The sequence below is a fragment of the Ciona robusta genome, chromosome 13, assembly GCF_009617815.1.
Source record: "Ciona robusta chromosome 13, ASM961781v2".
Taxonomy (NCBI): Eukaryota; Metazoa; Chordata; class Ascidiacea; order Phlebobranchia; family Cionidae; genus Ciona; species Ciona robusta.
In genome coordinates this window covers 540,132-560,480 of record NC_143247.1, presented here as the reverse complement: position 1 = coordinate 560,480, position 20,349 = coordinate 540,132, and the positions used below count along the sequence as shown (strand labels likewise).

The 20,349-nt window shown below is 37.7% G+C and overlaps 1 protein-coding gene and 1 long non-coding RNA gene across 5 annotated transcripts; one reads left to right on the top strand and one right to left on the bottom strand.

Annotated features, from left to right (window-relative positions):
• Positions 1-4,428: 4,428 nt before the first annotated feature.
• LOC149725582 (programmed cell death protein 5-like) lies at positions 4,429-8,120 on the top strand. The gene is made up of 6 exons (XM_089891290.1): positions 4,429-4,614; positions 4,822-4,868; positions 5,400-5,461; positions 5,808-5,899; positions 6,548-6,616; positions 7,924-8,120. The coding sequence occupies exons 1-6, from the start codon at positions 4,552-4,554 to the stop codon at positions 7,960-7,962; spliced, it is 372 nt and encodes a 123-aa protein (XP_089747416.1). The 5' UTR covers positions 4,429-4,551; the 3' UTR covers positions 7,963-8,120.
• A 5,775-nt stretch (positions 8,121-13,895) lies between these two features.
• Positions 13,896-19,644, bottom strand: LOC149725581 (uncharacterized). 4 transcript variants are annotated; one of them, XR_016386424.1, is made up of 7 exons: positions 19,431-19,644; positions 19,226-19,376; positions 17,215-18,835; positions 17,010-17,160; positions 14,449-16,561; positions 14,244-14,394; positions 13,896-13,997 (listed from the first exon to the last, which is right to left on the bottom strand). It is a non-coding gene; the product is annotated as an uncharacterized LOC149725581 (long non-coding RNA). The 4 variants fall into 4 exon arrangements; XR_016386425.1 differs by lacking the exons at positions 17,215-18,835; positions 19,226-19,376 and having other exon boundaries at positions 19,431-19,556; XR_016386423.1 differs by lacking the exons at positions 19,226-19,376; positions 19,431-19,644 and having other exon boundaries at positions 17,215-17,358.
• Positions 19,645-20,349: the final 705 nt, after the last annotated feature.

Here is a 20,349-nt window from a genome sequence, read left to right as displayed (position 1 = left end):
CAGTAAAGAATTTTTAAGTTCTCGAATTAACTGCTCGTCCGTGTTGCAATAAAATTAAATTTATCTAATCCACGCTCGTCCGTCACCGTTGTGCTTTTCTCCCAACGATTTACCTTCCCTGTAGTTTTGGTTCGTAAATACGCTCGTTATTAGGAGACTAATGTTTCCCACAACGCTTTATTGCCACATTAAAGACTTATATTGAAATTGTTGATACTTGTGCGTGACACGGTGCCATGATAAAGTATTTTCCTTTATGTCGTTTTTACCGACCGCTCGTCGCCGTAGGCTCGGATGACGTCATAAACGATTCGGTTGATTCGGCCGAATTGATTCGGCACAAATGGCCGAATATTCGGTTTCGGCCGAATCGTTTTTTTAACGATTCGGTACATCACTAATTACTATCTTATGCTTTTTCCAAAAAGTTATTTGAAAGATTGTCTAAAACCTGCAACCGGCAAACACATAGTCTTAGAAAAGAACTAAATAAAATGTAAAGAAGTTAAAAATACTGTTGTTACCAATTTGCATTTTCATTTTCTTGGGCGTTTTGGGAGTGGAATATCACTAACTTCTGTCCATGCATTTTCTTTGCCAAAAGTAGTGCTACCATTTAAACCCTTGACTTTTTTTATCACCTTCCGAACAGTAATATGCTGAATTCCATATGCAGCCTGTGAAACATCAGGGTTTCCAGATCTTCGACCAATTTGACGCTTAAAAATAAAACTTTTGTTAACTTTAGTTGAGAATATTTTTAATCGCAATTCAATACGTCATTTTTCATACCAAGTTTCCAAAGAATGCTTCAAGTACATCTTGAGTAAAAGAATGCAAGCATACATATTCCAATGAACTACTTGACAGCAAACGTTTTGTTAAAGAAATGAAATTTTGTGTGGTAAATATAAGTCCCTCTAACGTAGGTTTTGCCATAAGCCTTTTACCCTCCCCACGATGGTGCGTTTTGACATCAACCTAAGAAATAAATCTCAGTAAGTCCTAAACACCTCAGTGAAACAATAACACGATATTACCATCCAATCAATCAAACATTTCACAAAGTTATCTTGCAACCATAAAAGTCTGCTGTCTTTAGGATCACGTATAGGGCACGATGCATTACAGTTGACAATATCAAACCATCTGTAAAGTTAATTTCAAATGTGGTTTAAAACTAGATGTTGGGACAAATGCTACACAAAAATAATAAGACTACGAAGAATATTTACTTCGCAAACATGAGAATAAATTCTGATGTCCCCTGCGCTCCCACCATAGTACTAAGGCATTTGCCAACACGCCAGCTGAGAACATCTCTTGCCAGGTTAACTCTCATCTGCACAAATTAAAAATTAAAAAAATTACAGTGATACCCTAAATTAGATTACTTTTGAGTAAGGGGTGAGGTGAACGTGCTCTGATGTAAGGAGACTTTTAGAAAGAATCTCAGAAGCTTGATCTTCTTTATACAGGTCAATAACATGTGTCCACAGTACATCAAAGCCGCTCATGTTCATATACCTTGTACCACCTGGTTTCGAGGACAAGAGAGAATTTCTTGTGGTCTGTAAAGATAAAACTAACTACACTGAATCATATAAGTTGAAAATATGCTTTACTTTGAGCAAATGAGATGGATCCGAGCAGAGAAAAATCGGTCGACTTGGGGCATGAGGATTTGGAGCAGTGAATGGCTGATCCAATGGAATTGTGGAACTTCCACTAACAAGTTTAAAAAAGCGTCTGTTAACTGACATACCATCAGCTACAACAGCATGGATCTGTAGACCCCGCTTTTCGCATTCATTCAAGAGCTCCCAAAAAATAATTGCCATCTGATATGCCGGTGTAACATTTGTAGGATACCAAGCTAGTGGAATAGACACTTCTCTCTTCACAGTTCTTACATAAAACACTAAAAAAATTACATATTGAATTTGTTGAAATATTAGTATAATGCCATAGAATACCTAGTATGTGACTTGCTAAAGTAGGTTTGTCTGAAAGTGGCTGTAGCTCTGAAAATCCCACCAACATTCCATCGCGAATAACAACATTTTCTCGTACTAAAAATACATGACAATAATACACATGGAGTACACCTTACAGCAGCAACTTACTTTTCATCTCATCCAATGTAAGGTAACCTATAAGCTCTTCATTATCTTTTGCCACGCGTTCAATTTCAGCCAATGCAATTGAACTGATCCCAGATGTTGGAGGTATGCAATTTCTACCGAAAATAAGTTATCACACCCCTTGTTAAACTATTCTTTATAGTAAATGTTAGAATGGCAAAATAAGTTAAATCTGTACCTGTAACTTTTTATAGTGGATATTGATGGCAACACCAGAGCTTTGCTACTTATGTGCTCATATGCAGCAGGAGAGCGACAGTATAACTCAAGTGCCCAACGCACTACATCGGGATGATATCTCCTTGCATGTATAGACAGTGATGCATTGCTGATTTGATTTTTGTAAAACATCTTGTGCCAATTATTCAGACTCTTTTCTTCTTCTCCATAGACAACCTAAACACAAACCCAGTGAATCAATGAACAAAATAATCCTAACCACAAACCTTAATAGTTTCATGTATTTGATTGTCAACTTCAACTTGGCTTTGAACATCTTGGACATTTGCATACTTTGAGCACTCAACACATACAGGAACATCACGAAGCGATGACACTAAAGAATCAAATGAAGAAACAATCATAGTGAGATTGCTTTAACTTGTATCTTAGAAGTACACACATATTACCTATAATATTGCATTTAGATGACCTAATTATATTTGACGTCTCAATTTTGTTCCCATCCCATACCAGCTGTGGGTGTTCCAAAGAACCCTTAATATGTTTTTCAATGCCTTGGCACAAGGTCAGACGTTCTGCTTCACCTAGAACATAGGTTGTGATAAGCAAAATTCTTCTAAAATTTAGCTTTTACAATACTTACATAGCACATTGTACAAAGTGTCAAGTTGACCATTACCCAAAAGACTTATGGCATTGGAAACTTTCCATCCAGACAATGCTACAGCAGTGATGTGAGCATTAGAATCAAATTCAATTCTAAAAACATACAATTAGAATAAAAATAATTTCAAAAAGAGAATCAACCAAAGTATTGATTTACCGGATTCGAGGCAGTATTGTGTCCTGTTCTTTATATTCCAAAATAAAAAATGACTTCCAGGCATAATAAATCCAATGTTCTGAAATTTAGTGATTCATAATATAATTACATATTATAGAAAAAAACACAATAAAGATTCCATAACACTTTAACTGCAGATTTAATGAAATGATTGTTTGTTATGTATAAAATAAACCTGTACCTTTCACTTTTTCTGACAGTTTGTTTGCTGCTTTCTGTAAATCAGCTACACAACTGTATCTGAGTTTTTGTGGTAGATCTTCACGCACTGCTGGCTCTTTTCTTGGACAACCAGTAAATTGTCCAGATACCTTCGGTAAATTTTTTCTTGGTTTTGCACCAATCTTAAGCTGTTTTCTTACACCTTTCACTATAATGTCACTTTCTAAAAAGTGATTCTCACATATGGCAGCCCTAAATAGGATTATGACAAAACTTATTAGTCTGGTTGTTTTTACTTCATTAGTTTAACCAAGAAAATAAATAAACGTAAACTTACGATTCTTTTTTCAACATTTCGTTAATCACATCTCCCCCCTTCACATCACGCATTGACAAGATGAAATTAGTCAGTGTTTCTCGATGGCAACGCTCAGCGTTATCTTTGGCTAATTCGGGTCTTCTTATACAAAAAAGAGCCCTGCAACTTTCTTTTAATACTTTTGATCTGCTATGACTGTAGCAACAACCCGGAACCGAACAATGAGAAGGAGCCATAGTATTTCTGTATGTAAACCGATTAATCTAATATTATATGCACGTATTGACGTATTGTTCCAATACTAAGCGTAATTATAGGAATGAGTGTCATTCAACCGTAACGAAAATTTCGTCATAATGCAACAACAATGAGGTCGGCTTTCTATGTTCAGTATTCTATGATGGTACTCGCGCCACTAAGCAAGGAAGTTTAACAAACCTCAGCTATTGTTTCGTGTAAAATAACTTTCTCTGTGAAACGTTATTTATTTAATGTAAACTTTTCAAATAAAAATGTATCACAAAATATACTTTGATTAACCACCAAGAGGTTGCGGGTTCGTGGCTTGGCGCTGCTACGATTGCGGCACATGTGTTCTTGGGCGAAACAACCAACGGCAACACAAAAAGTTACATACTTGGTAACTCGTAAGCAGGTATGAAACACAACACCCGTGTTATAACGACTGTCGTTGCCCCACCATGCGAGGATAAATAAGTTACATTTTTACTTAGTATCCACGGGGGCGAATAAAATACAATTATATCTGAACAAAATAAATAATTTCACGGTTCACTGATTCCTCTTGTAAAATTTTAAACTTTTCGTTTTATTAAAAAATTATTTGAAATTACGTTAGAACCGTAATATCTCGTGCTTTTTAATAAAATATTTATAAAATGGATGACGGTCTTGCTGAACTGCGAGCTAAGAGGATGCAAGAGTTGCAAGGACAATATGGTGTAAGTTGCGATTGTTTTAATAGAAACATTTTGTCTGCTGTTTTAATGAGAAGTAAATTTTCCACACACTGCAATAGCTTCAGCAAATCAACTGTGGGCATGACAGTGGCAACCATGGATAAGTCACTCAAGTTCCCACCTATGAGGATATAAATGACCAAACCAACCAAAAATCATGTCTGCTTATCCACACTTTTTATAACACAGGGCAGAGATATGGAACAACAGAAACAGAAGCAAGCACAACAAGAAAGGTTGTTTTACTAACAATAGGTTTTGAACAGAACAATTGAAATAAGTATAACTGTGTTATATAGGGCCTATGTGTGTTCTATATATGGGCGATAATAAGCACCAAATATGGCAGGAAAATCCACATATTTATTGGCAATCCTTTGACTGGTGGCAGTAAAATTGTTGATCTGAAAATGTTCCTTAGACCTCCGTGATACCCACTGTATGAATTTTTTTGTAAAAAGTCAGGTGTTCCGGTCGAAAAAGTAGTTTTTCTTTCTGCAGTATTTTCACGCCATTTAGTTGTGGGGCCAAAGTGTGTGTAAAATAAGGCTTAGTTGCAATTTGCCCAAAGAAAGAACAATATAGAGTTGGAGCCTCTTTGTCAGCTCCTGCACATTACCCCCCTTAAGTATAGCATACGTCATAGTAGGGGTTTTAAAAATTAAACCAAATTTTTTCCATTTTCTTCAACAACGGCCATAAGGTCTTCAATATTTACTCATCAGCGACACCATGTGATTATAATTAATTAGATTTCTATGTTACAGACAGCAAGAGATGGTGAACAGTATTCTGTCTCAGATTCTCGATCAAAACGCACGAGCTCGATGTGAGTTTTTGATAATCAACATTCCTATTTAGTATTTACCAACAAAATACATGTCTCAGCTTTGTTTCTAATACTGCAACGGTGATTGGGGCAACCAGGGGGGTCATAAGGGGTCGCCAACCTCCTAAAACAAATAACGAACACCCCAATAACTGTGTAAAGGTTTAAACCAAACAAAAAACATACAAAATCAAAGTGATATGTTGCTGGCTTGCCTCCAGAGGTAATCGGTTCAAGGCTTAGTATTGTTACCATGGTTGCCTTTAGTCTCGAGGTTACAGGTTTAAGGCTTAACGCTGCTACCATTATTGGCATATAATCCCATACCCATACATATACATTCCAGTAAACAACCTTGCTCTTGTGAAACCTGAGAAGTCGAAGAAAGTTGAGCAAATGTTGGTGCAGATGGCACAGCGTGGACAGATTGTTGAGCAAGTGAGTTCATAAATTAAAAGAAATAAAGAAACAAAATATATGATCTGTTTTTAAAATTACATTATTTTTTATTGAACGCATTATTTCAACAAAGAAGAAAAGGAAATCAAAAGCAAACGACAGTCGTTAAAACTTATTTATAAAAAGTATGGAAAGGTGTGTCGGTCAAAAAAATATATGTTGTACTTGTATCGTTTTTAGCTTATTTGATAGAAAACGGTTTAATCTTATTTGGTGTTTTTCGTTTTTTTTGAAGAAGCAGATACTTTCTGGTAGCAAAAGTAACAGAAACCACTGTAGTGGTATTTTAATTATGAGGGAGACAATCACTCACAAACCCTCTCATATTGAAGCTTACTTTCTAGTGCTTATGTTAATATTTTATAAGATATTTATGTTTATCATGGTCTTTATGTTAACTCCTTAAGTATTACCATTGTCCATTAATGTTTTTCTCAATCTCTTTTTTCAATGTAATGCTTGAGTGACTTTGTGTATATAAGCTAAGTTTGTATGCCAGAGTGTCGTTCTAATATTACATGCATTGGAGCAGGAGGTCTTGTTGTTTGATGTGACCTTGGCTGACCTTTCGTCAGTTTTCACTTTGCTTATTCAAACAACCCTAACCTTGACCACTTTGTTCCACAGATGAATGAACAACAATTGACGGAACTTCTCGGGAAAATCAGTGAAACTTCCCAGAAAACAACAGTAAAGGTGATTGTTATTGATTGGATGTAACATATTTATCCTTGCATGGCGGGGCAACGACAGTCGTTACAACACAGATGTTCTATTTTATAAACCTCGTGCCTGCTTACGAGTTACCACGTATGTAACTATATATCGTGGCATGGCGGGGCAACAGCAGTTGTTATAAATATAACACAGGTGTTCTTTTTCATACAACTTGTGCCCGCTTACGAGTTACCACGTATGTAACTTATTTATCCTTGCATGGCGGGGCAACAACAGTCGTTACAACACAGATGTTCTATTTTATAAACCTCGTGCCTGCTTACGAGTTACCACGTATGTAACTTATTTATCCTTGCATGGCGGGGCAACGACAGTTGTTATAACACGGGTGTTCTGTTTTATACGCCTCGTGCCAGCTTACGAGTTACCACGTATGTAACTTATTTATCCTTGCATGGCGGGGCAACGACAGTTGTTATAACACGGGTGTTCTGTTTTATACGCCTCGTGCCAGCTTACGAGTTACCACGTATGTAACTTATTTATCCTTGCATGGCGGGGCAACGACAGTTATTATAACACAGGTGTTCTGTTTTATACACCTCGTGCCCGCTTACGAGTTACCACGTATGTAACTTATTTATCCTTGCATGGCGGGGCAACGACAGTTGTTATAACACGAGTGTTCTGTTTTATACGCCTCGTGCCAGCTTACGAGTTACCACGTATGTAACTTATTTGTCCTCGTATGGCGGGGCAACGACTGTCGTTATAACACGGGTGTTCTGTTTTATACACCTCGTGCCCGCTTACAAGTTACCACGTACGTAACTTATTTATCCTTGCATGGCAGGGCAACGACAGTCGTTATAACACGGGTGTTCTGTTTCATACACCTCGTGCCCGCTTACAAGTTACCACCTATGTAACTTATTTGTCCTCGCATGGCGGGGCAACGACAGCCGTTATAACACGGGTGTTCTGTTTTATAAACCTCGTACGAGTTACCACATGGCACATACATAATTTTTTGGGTGATTATTTTTGCGTTTGCTGACAATTTACGCAACCCGTTAATGACCACTGGGTTGAAGCAATTGCCATTAAGCATCTTGCCCGAGAAATCACGATGATACAGTGGCAGCATGAATCCTTTGTGGTGTGTAACAAAAAAACAAGTACCCAAAAAAGTTACATACATGGTAACTCGTAAGCGGACACGGAAGTGAATAAAACCGAACACCCGTGTTATAAGGACTGTTGTTGCTCGCCAGGAAAAGATAAATATATAAAACTTGTTGAAAAATCTTCCCTTTTATTTTCAGTTCGAAAGAAGAAGAGTAATGGATTCTGATTCTGATTGATTTTATATTATTTCTATCTTCATTTGCATGTTAGTGTGGAGTTCTCGCCATAGATATCATATATATCTATGATGCTGCTGTGTGTTGTTACATGCAAGCTGTCCGAGCGACAACCAACTTTATTGCTTAACTGAATAAATAACGTTGTGAGTTCTAGGCATGTGTTGTATGTTTTAAGCAGGGTAGTATACAAGGAGGGTCAGGGTATGTTTTTATCAAGCACGTTATGTTTATACGCGTTCATTTTCTAGACAAAAACTTGCAGGCCCAAATATATAGTAGGGTGGGGGTAAGATGGTACATGCATATATTAGTAGGGTGGGGTAAGATGGTTTATGTTTTGTGCTCTTTTTTCGTCCCATTTGTCAGCAAACCAAGAATATTGACACAATTACATAACCCGTATCTTCATGACTGTTAGTTAGCCGTTAATTGTACTAAACAACACTGTGTGTATACACAGTGCAATACGGCCGGTTGCTGTGAATTGTGTTGAGGTTTTGTGTACAGTTATGTAATATACAAGAGACAATACATGTCTTTTGTTATATGTGTTTCGTAATTATGGGGTGGGGTAAGATGGTTTATGAGTGTACAGTAGGGTGGGGTAAGATGGTTCATGTGTAAAACCGTATCCATGCGGCTCCCATCGACCGTTGTTAATTGAATTAAACACGATCAAGATATTTTGATATTATATAAAGTGTCCCATCTTCCCAAACAATACTATATCACCATAACGAATATTATTGTGTAACAATGGCTATGAAAAGGACATCATATAATCGTATCACCATTTCTCTAAAGAGCCTTGTTAATTGTTAAAAACACAATTAGGAAATGAGGGATTTATGTGCTAACGGTATCTATGTTAGCCCACCCTAGTATACAACGTTCTTAACCACCACTGTTGTATTATTTGATTCATATACAATGTCGTTCATATGTACCTCGTGTGCTTGGCTTGTGTAACAATATCCAGCGTTGATAAAACCGGTTCGTGGGGAAAAAGTTGAATTTAACGTTTAGCGGTTGTTTTAACGTTTAAAATATAATTTATAATATAAATCGTGTTATGTAATATTAAATCAAAGAATTAACGTGAAGTAAATTAATATTTTGACTGGTTTTCGGCGTACAGTGTGGTTTAACAGGGTACTTTACGTTGGCGATTAAGACTAGCAGCAATCAGCTTAGTTTTACATGAGAGTGAGTGTAACTTACTTTATCCTCGCGTGGCCGGAAAACGACAGTCGTTATAACACGGGTGTGCACCTCGCGCCAGCTTACGAGTTATACCAAGTATGTTATTTTGTGGGTGATTTTTTTTGGATTTTTTTCATTCTTATGTATGGCTGATAATTTGGACAACCCATTAGTGACCACTGGGTTGGAGCAATTGTCGTTAAGTGTCTTGCTCAAGGACACATACGCCCACAATGGTAGCAGCGACGAGTCTTGAACCCATTACCTCTGGGTTAGAGGCAGGCGCGCTAACCACTACGCCACGGCGGACAATAATAGTATATGATCATACCTACGAATCTACAGAGCCATTCTTTACTACATTTATAATCCAACATGAGTGGACATGCAGCTCCAAACTGCTTAAGTACTAGCAGATAAGATGTTCACGTTTTCCGATTTCATAAAGAACCGAAACGAAGAAAAGGTAGCGTATTAATTCAAGCAGAGGACCAAAAATAGTAACTCAAAAATAGTAACTGCCCGTTGTTACATCAATTCCCTCAGGAGAAAGTATTATTTCTACACAATTGCGTTTATGTTTATATGCCTCCTAATAATATGGTATGATTATAACTGAAGTTGTTGAGACGTGCGTAAGTTATATCTGTACCACAAAATATCAGTTACAATGGAATAGATAAACAAAGAAAAATAGATAAAGAACGCAGAGTATTTAATGATTCACAGATAAATGTTGGACAGAAAAATATTTCTATTTCTCATAACATGGATATTATTTATTCATTAGAAAATAGCGAAGCTGACGTAAGCGAGCACAAGGTGTATGAAACAGAACACCCGTGTTATAACGACTGTCATTGCCCCGCCATACGAGGATATATAAGTTAAATACGTGGTAACTTGTAAGTGGGCACGAGGTGTATGAAACAGAACACCCGTGTTATAACGACTATCGTTGCCCCGCCATGCGAGGATAAATAAGTTAAATACGTGGTAACTTGTAAGTGGGCACGAGGTGTATGAAACAGAACACCTGTGTTATAACTACTGTCGTTGCCCCGCCATGTGAGGATTGTAGTGAGCTAAAAACTGGCAATTTGCACAAGTTCTCCTTAATCTTCAAAAACGCGTCCTGTTGCTCCTTCTCCCACGTCCATAGGTTACATTTCTGTAGTAACTTACGTATCGGTGCGGTCATGTCTGAAAATCCTGGAATAAATTTCGCTAGTTGATTTGCCATTCCGAGAAATCTTCGTACGCCCGACACATCCGTAGGTGTCTTCATTTCTTCAATGGCCGATATTCTCCTCGGGTCTGCGTGCACCCCCGATGCATCCACTATGTGGCCTAGAAATTTAATTGAGTTTTTAGAGAATTCACACTTATCATTTAATGTCACTCCTGCTTTGTTAAGTCTTTTAAGAACTTCGTTTAATGTTTGATCGTGCTTCGCTTGATCACTACCTATGATCAAAATATCATCCATTTTGCAGAGTACATTTGGTATTCCTTCTAGTATCTGCGACATCCTTCTTTGAAAATGTTCTGGAGCTGAACAGATGCCAAACGGCAACCTATTGAAGCAAAATCGCCCCCATGGTGTTATAAAGGTTGTTAATGGTTTGCTTTCATTTGCTAGAGGGATTTGCCAAAAACCCGAATTGGCGTCAAGCTTGGTAAATACTTTAGCCGAGGAAAGTTTAGCCAGTGTTTCATCTACTGTCGGCAACATTAGGCGTTCTCTACATACGCCCTCGTTTAAAGACGTGAAGTCAACGCAAATTCTCACCTTTCCGTTTGGCTTCGGAACTACGACCATTCCTGAACACCAGTCCGTCGGTTGCGTGATCCTCGTGATGACCCCGGATGCTTCCATGTGTTGTAGTTCTATTTGCACTCGTTTTAATAGCGGATGGGCTATCCTTCTTGGCGTAGACAAACAGAATGGTTTTGCGTTATCTTTTAATTTAATGTTATAAGCCTCACCAAAATTGCCTAACCCGCTGGATAACTTGGGAAACCGTCTTCGGTATAGGTTTACTTCCAGCTCGCAAATCTTTGCCAGCGCCTTTAAGTTTTTAATTGCCTTCCACCCAAGTAATGCTTGCGATAGTCCAGGGATCACATGTATTTCTTCTTTACAAACTCTCTTACCGATTCTTAATTTAGCGACGAACATTCCATCGTGTGCTAACGATTCGTCTTTTGGTCCAGAAATTGCCAAAGCGGAACGTTCTAGTGGCGTCTTAAATAGTTCGTAAATGTATTTTCCGATAACCGTAACATCCGCTCCCGTACCGATTTTAAATTCCACTGGTATCTCGTTTACGTGCACGATTATGAAACGTTCGTCCGTACCTGACGTAGAAATTGAGCCCAGAAAAGCAGTTTCGGTTTCTATAACCACATTGTGCACTCGGTGTGTTTTACACCTTGATTTAAAATGTCCTCTAGTGCCACACGCGTAACATGTCGCATTGCTCGCGGGTCAGAATTTCCTCGGATGCGCGTTTCTCCCGCACCATTCGCAACGAGCTGCCACTCTGGGACGTTGATTAGAACGCTGATTAAAAAACGGTTGCGGTGCACGGCGGTTTTCCACTTTAAAACCCCCGCCTCTCTTTGTACGCACCAAGTCGAGCGAGGAGCTATGCTGTTCTTTGAGCATCGGTTGTTGCTTTTTAACGACGTCCGTATTTCTAATCACGCTTATGGCTCTTTCCAACGTGAGGTCCGCCATTAATTGCAGCCTTTCTGATAGTGATCGGTCATCAATCCCTACAACTAACCGATCGCGAATCATTTCTTCCCGTAATTGACCATAGTTACAGCTAGAAGCTAACGTGTACAAAGACGTAATAAAGTCATCCACCGATTCTCCCGTATATTGATAACGTCGGTTAAACAATGACCTTTCATAAATTACGTTACGCCGGACATTAAAATAATTATTAAATCCTCCCTTAATTTCTGCGTAACTTCCCGCTTGTTGCTCGGTTAAATGAAATGAACTTAAAATGTCATCACCTTTAGATCCAAGTAGGTACATGAGAGTGTTAACCTGCTTGGATGCGCTCGCTTCTACCAACCCTGAAGCTTCCTTATACCTTTCAAACCTTCTTATCCACGATTCCCATTCTTGTGGTCTTTGAAAATTAAAGGATTCTGGCGGCGTCTAGTGAGAAAGGAAGAGAGCGATCAAGGTCGACAGGCGTATTTATATGCACGTGTTACATAGAGAACATATATCACTACAAAGATAAATAAGTTACATACGTAGTAACTTGTAAGCGGGCACGAGGTGTATGAAACAGAACATCCGTGTTATAACGACTATCGTTGCCCCGCCATGCGAGGATAAATAAGTTTAATACGTGGTAACTTGTAAGTGGGCACGAGGTGTATGAAACGGAACACCTGTATTATAACGACTATCGTTGCCCCGCCATGTGAAGATAAATAAGTTACATACGTGGTAACTTGTAAGCGGGCACGAGGTGTATGAAACAGAACATCCGTGTTATAACGACTATCGTTGCCCCACCATTCGAGGATAAATAAGTTACATACGTGGTAACTTGTAAGTGGGCACGAGGTGTATGAAACAGAACACCTGTATTATAACGACTATCATTGCCCCACCATGCGAGGATAAATAAGTTACATACGTGGTAACTTGTAAGCGGGCACGAGGTGTATAAAACAGAAGAGTCGTGACATAACGACTGTCGATTTCCTATCACACGAGGATTACATTCTCACACAATTTATATTCTTATAACGAACAAAAAATATTTTAGCTCAATAAAAAAATAAAATATCACTTGATTCGATCCGAATAAGTCCCATTTTTAAAAGTGACTTAGAGTAAGTATTTGCCGCACTTCCGAAAATCAAAAGGTATACCTTTTTTGGCCATGTGAAATAGAGCTAATAGTCAAGAACAACATAAGTTATAATGTAACTCATACTGAACGAAACTACATATGTTAACTGGACGATCCTGTGTGTCACCATGACAACCGAGCAATCACTCGGTTTTAGGTAATCGACAACTGGTTTTACAATTATTACAAACTTTCATCAAACATCGTCTTCATTTCACACAATATTCGAATTCAAGATTCCCTTGCTTGGTTTCCCGGAATCACATAAGTCATAACATATTGTGACCACTTGGTGCATGGGTATCTAAACACATTTAGGCATCTATGGTTTTATGTGTATATCACCGTGTTTTCTAAGTTTTATATTGCCTTCGTTTGTGATCATACTGTACTGGCTGTGTTTATCCGTGCATTTTGAGCATGTTGTTTACCCATTAGAATGTAGTCATTCTGGTTTTGTGATTCGCGGTGACGACTTATCTTATACCTCAAAGTAACTCCTAACAATATCCATAAATTTACCCAAAATTTTCAACAATTTTACCCATAGATTTATTCATAGTTTTACCCATAGACTTAGATTTATCTATAATTTAACTCATTTCTATGAGCGATATGTTTACTCTCGAGTTTTGGGGCAACGGCAATCATATAACGTTCATGAGTTTTGATTTTACAGAACTCGTGCCCGCTTACAAGTTACCGCGTATATAATTTTGTGGGTGATTATTTTAGATGTTTTTAGACGCCAATTAGGCGGTGTTGGAAATTTTTTCGCATGTTTAGATATTCACAAAATATAAAATACAAGGTGACTGATACACAACACAAGGTATATTTGCAGATGTTCAATTTATTAAAACTGTACTTTTGCAGCTTAAACATAAATGAACACTTATTGTTCTTCAACAATCGATTTGACGAAATTCATGTCTGAATCTGAAAATTTAAATAAACTTATTAACATGTTAAATCAAAAAAACTTATAACACGGTGTTCTGTTTCATACACCTCGTGCCCGCTTGTGAGATACCATGAACGTAACTTTGATAGGTATAATTATTTTAATGACTTTTAAAACATTTTATTAAACTTAATTATACTGTTAACTATTACAGACGTTTAGAAGCTATTATAATTAACACAACGACAATACATTTGTTGGTTTGGTATCTGTGAACTTACCTTCGTTCATGTGTGGCATTTCCGCTTGGTTATGACGACGACGATAAGTATAACGACGGCGACGACGACGAGTTATCCACCAAGAAGTAGTAGTTTCAGTGAGGACGAGAAGTCCGATGAGAAGCAAAAGTAGAAGTGCTGACTTGTTCATCTGCAATAAAACATAATTACTACTAGCCATAGAAACAGCAAATCAGTTACTTACGTTACTTCTTGTAAAGAACTGATGAAATATTGCAAAACCAAGCGCATTTTATTGCTAGCGTTGTATAATTGTTTCCGATGCATCTGCTGTCAGGAGTATAACCCCTTCTTTTCAATAAAATCTCTTTTCTCAATAAAATCCCGTCTTCTCAATAAAATCCCTTTTTCTCAATACAAACCCTCCTCTTCAATAATCCCTTCTTTTCAATAATTGCGCTCTCGAGTTCGTAGATTCGATGAGTTCCTGTGTAAGGCATGAGTACGTGCTGTAAAGATTAATACGCCTGAAAGCAACCAAAATTTTATTGCAGGATTTGACCAAACTTTGCTTAACACTAAACACAGATAACGCGGCTACTTCATGTGTAGTTCCATGTTTTGTTGAAATATGTGATAATGTCCCACCGTAAACAATAGAAAAAATATTGACCTCAATGAAGATTCGCGTTGATTTATCCGGAATGAAATAAAATTCATTGTCAGGAACAGTACATTCAAATAAGCTTGAAAAATCTTTCAGTATAGTTCAACAACAATGAATTAAACTTTTCGAATGTTCTTGCGATTGTTTATTACACCAGCTAAAATTGTTTTTAAATTTAAATGCTAAGTTGTGGCGTCCACTTTTGTCGATATACGATGCTTGCGTCTTTCGTTTCATCCTGAACAACCGTTTCATCACGTAGTCATGTCTAGACAGGAAATCCATAAAAGCGTCGAAACTGCGTTAAGATAATTAAGAAACAAATAAACGTTTAATTGAACGCTCTGTGTCAAAAACAGAGAATGAAAGAAAGAGAGAATTAACCAGAAACTTAACGGGTGGTTATTAAAACAAAACCAACTATCTTTAACTATAGTTCAGCAATCATGTCTAGACAGGAAATGTTATCGGTACTCTATGCTGCCACCATGTGTGCATGGGTGAATAAGACTCGGTAATTGCATCAACAAAGTGGTGACTTGTATAAATTGTTTCCATACATTAAAATAAAAGTTTTGATATATTAATACCAACACAGTTATATTACGTGGTAAATTAAAACAATTCCAAGTATGATACACAACACTCGTATTATAACGAGCATTGTATTACTCTCGTATAACAACCACCCTCGAATAAAGACGAAAGCGTTAAATGGCATTACATCACACAAGCCTCTCTTGATCAAAACAAGTTTGTTCTTTGAAACGATCGCTTAAATCTCTGTTTTGAATTAATGAACGTTTCTGCAAACTTCCATTACAGTCGGCCTTGGAAAATCTTTTTTGTAATTTTTTACTCTGTAAGACTAAGAACAATCATTGCGTTGGTAGACTTTTGAAAGCACGTTAACTACAATTGTATTGAAACCTTTCGGCACAACCTCGAAGCGATTGTTTTACGTCAGCAGATATTTCATCCATGCGTCGTGTAACTGTCCCGGCAGAAAGACTGATATTCGAAATTACACTCAGTTTCTCTGGGCACACAATGCCAACATCCGTTGACGGCAAAGGGGTAAATGTGCTTGTCGTTTAAGCAGCTAACTGCAAAACTTGCAATTGTATTCTTTTCCGTAACCGGATATCTCCACCAAGACTGTTTCCCGTCGGCCAGTTCCCTCATGACTATCGTGTCGGCGGCCAGGGATCCTTAAATCACTGGGTTAGGGGGTAGGGCTTTGAGCTTTTTTTTAACTTTCATTACGGCCGGCAAATTTCTTTGGAACAGCAAACCTGGAACCGTTGTTCTCTGGTACAGGGTGCCTAATTATCACTGGGGGCCTACGATTTGTTATGGGGACTTTCAGAAACACGAATATTGTGTATTTACTCTTGCTGGTGGGGCAACGGGAGACATATAACACGATTTTTTTAAACAACTCGTGCCCGCTTACAAGTTACCACGTATATAATTTTGTGGATGATCGTTTTAGATTATTTTGGCGCTAAATAAGCGGTGTCGAAAATTGTTTCCATGTTTATATAATCACAAAATCTAGAAGTTTGATACAAAACACAAGGTATATTTGCTGATGTTTAATTTATTAATATTGTACTTCTGCAGCTTGAGCGGAAACCTCATTATAATCTCATTTTAGACTCAAGACCCTCGGACTCGAAGTCTGGAACTAAAAATTAAATGTTCTTATTAACATGTTGAATCAATAAAACTTATTTATTCTACAAAGACGTTCTTTATAATAGAGCAGTTTTGTTTTAAACCCCTCGTGCCCGCTTATGAGATACTATGTAAGTAACTTTGTAGGTGATTACTTTAATGACTCTCTTTATATTTTGTTTTGTGTATACTTGATAATTTGGACAAACCATTAGTGACTACTAAGTTTGAAACAATTGTTGTTAAGTGTTTTGCCCAAAGACAAAATTTGCAGCAGCTTTGAGCCTTGAACCTGTAACCTCTAGAATAGAGGCAGGCCCACTAGTCGTTATGACACGCATTATATTTTAAAACATTTTATTAAACCTAATTATACTGTTAACTTTTACAGACCGTAAAAAGCTATTATAATTAACACAACGACAATAAATTGGTTGGTTTGGTATCTGTAAACTTACTTTCGTTTACTTGTGGCATTTCCTCTTGGTTATAATGGGGAACACGACGACGACGACCACCACGGCGACGACCAACCCACCAAGCAGTTGTAGTTTCAGTGAGGACGAGAAGTCCGATGAGAAGCAAAAGTAGAAGTGCTGACTTGTTCATCTGCAATAAAACATAATTACTACTAGCGATACAAACAGCAAATCAGTTACTTACGTTATTTCTTTTGAAGAACTGATGAAATATTGCAAAACCAAGCGCATTTTATTACTAGCATTGTTTGATTGTTTCCGATGCATCTGCTGCCAGGAGTACAACCCCTTCTTTTCAATAAAATCTCTTCTTCTCAATAAAATCCCCTCGTCCTCCATACAAGAGCGTCAAAACTGCGTTGAGATAATGAGAAAACAAAGAAACGTGCAATTAAACGCTTTCTTATGAAAACAGAGAATGGAATAACCAGAAATGGGAGTTAATAAACCCAAGTGAACTCTCTTTAACCGCAGTTCAGCAGTCATGTCTAGACAGGAAACGTAATAAGGAAATAACAAAGCGATTAAATGGATTCTCTCTCTTGAAAACACGAAAGTTGAAATGACAGCTTTAATAAAATTAAATCCGAAAAAAAAGTTTGATTACAAAGATTACGATAATATCGTGAGTCAATTGGTTTATGTGCAATTTGTTTTGTTTTACAAAGATGGCACATTATTTACCGCTGCTTCTTGACCAGAGGTCGAGCATCTATGCTGTTACCATGTAAACATGTGTGACCTTAAATAAGACAAGGTAATTATTCCGACAAAGTGGTACATTACAGGTTGTATAAATTGTTATTCATACAATAAATCTAAAATTTAGAATTGGATAACTTTTTTAAATATGCGCTACAGTATTAATCATGTCTGCCTCTTGTTTATGAATCGAGCCTCTATGCTGCCACCATGTGTGCATGAGTGAATAAGACTCGGTAATTGCCCCAACAAAGTGGTGACTTGTATAAATTGTTATCCATATATAAAACAAAACTCCTACTTCCTCCCGGCTATTTCTCCGATTGTTTCCCCCAAGACTATCGTGTCAACAGGGGCCGGGGGTTAGTGGTCTCGTGTGTAGGATTTTCAGCTTTGGGGTTGGCTGGGGGTGAATCGGCGGGGGGATAGACACTAAGGGTAAATAGCCAGGGGGAATTGTCACGTGGGGCAGTAACCAGGAAATAGTCACGAAGGGAGTAGCCGGGGGAATAGTCGCGTGGGAATTTGCCGAGGGAATAGTCACGTGGGGTAGTAGCCGGGGAATAGTCACGTGGGGTAATAGTCGGGTAGAATTGTCACGTGGGGTAATAACCGGGGGGAATAGTCACGTGGGGTAATAGTCGGAGGAAATATTCACAGGGGGGAGTATTTTGGGGTCTTCGGTTCGGGGTCGAGTTCTAGGTTCGGGTTCGAGTACTGGGTTCGGGTGGTGAGGCCCTTCAAGTCTGCTCTCTCTCGTTTAAATTATTCTTTTGGGGTAGTCTCTGCATATTTGTGTAAATTGTTATTTCTATTGTTTTTCAATATTAAAAATAAATAACTTGTGCCCACTTTCAAATTATCACGTATGTAATCTTGTAAGTGAATATTTTATATTCTTTAGCTGGTAATTAAGCGGTGTTGGAAATTGTTTCGTATGTTTATATGCTCACAAAATTAAAAAATCAAAATGGGAGACTGATACACAACACAAGGTATATTTGATGATGTTTAATTTATTAAAATTTTACGATTGAAGCTTGAAAGGAAACTTCATCATAATTTCATCTTGGGAGAAATATCCTCGAACTCCAAGTCTAGAACTAAAAATTAAATGTTCTTATTTATATCTTAAAGAAATTAAAACTAGTACAGCGTAGTAACAACGGCCGCCCTTATAATAGACGGGGTTTACCTCGTGTCCGTTTATGAGATACGATGTATATAACTTTCTAGATAATTACTTTAAAGACTTTAAAAACTATTTATATTTTGTTTTTCGTATGCTTGATAATTTGGGCAGACCATTAGTGACCACTAAATTTGAAACAACTGTTGTTAAATGTTATGCCCAAGGACAACCACGTCCACAATGGCAGCAGCCACGAGCCTTGAACCTATAACCTCTAAAATAGAGGCGCGGTAACCATTGAGCCACGGACTCAGAGTTCCAAACGGCAATAATTTGGTTGGTTTGGTATCTGTAAACTTACTTTCGTTCATTCGTGGTATTTTTAGTTGATTATACCGGGGGACACGACGACGAAGATTGCTGCGACGACGACGATGCCACCACGCAGTAGTAGTTTCAGTGAGGACGATAAGTCCGATGAGAAGCAAAAGTAGAAGTGCTGACTTGTTCATCTGCAATAAAATATAATTACTACTAGCCATACAAAGAGCAAATGAGTTACTTACGTTGTTTCTTTTGAAGAACTGATGAAATATTGCAAAACCAAACGCCTTTTGTTACTAGCGTTGTTTGATTGTTTCCGATGCATCTGCTGTCAGGAGTAAAATCTCTTCTCCTTAATAAATTTCTTATTTCCCTCAAGTCACGTAGTCATGTCTAGAAAAGAAATCTAAGGAGCCTCAAAGATGCGTTAAGACAATAAGGCAAAAACGAAATGTTTAAAATGAACGCTGTCTATTTCGAAAACAAAGAATGGAGGAATAAGAGAGTTAACCAGAAACCTAACGGGAAATTAATAAAACAAAACGAACGATCTCTAACTAACGTTCTAGCAGACATGTCTAGACAGGAAATGTGGACGTGCTTACAGACTGTAAAACTGTCTTGCAGAGTGGAAAGTTGCAAAAGATTTTCCAATGCCGACTGTAATGTGAGTTTGCAGAAACGTCAGTTAAATTAAAACGGAGATTTAAGCGATCGTTTCAAAGAACAAAGTTGTTTAGATGAAGAGAGGCTTGTATGAAGAAATGCCATTTACTGCTTCTGCCTTTATTAGAGGTGGCTGTAATACGACAGCAATGAAACAGTCGTTAACAACACGGATGTTCTGTTGTATACACCTCGTGAACGCATACAAGTTACCACGTATGAAAGTTTATTAGGGTTGAGTAATTATTTCCAGCTTTAAGTTTATTAATGTATAAATAACACTTCATACATCCCATACGGCAGCACTCTATTGGAGTAATTACCTTGTCTTATTCAAGGTCATGCATTTCCACATGGTAGCACCATAGAGGCTCGTATAGACGGCCTTTCCAGGTGTTCGGGTAATGGGCCAAATGTGGCTTTAATCCCAGATATCATAAATAATAATAAATATATATATACATATATATATAATAAATATATAATAAACGTACG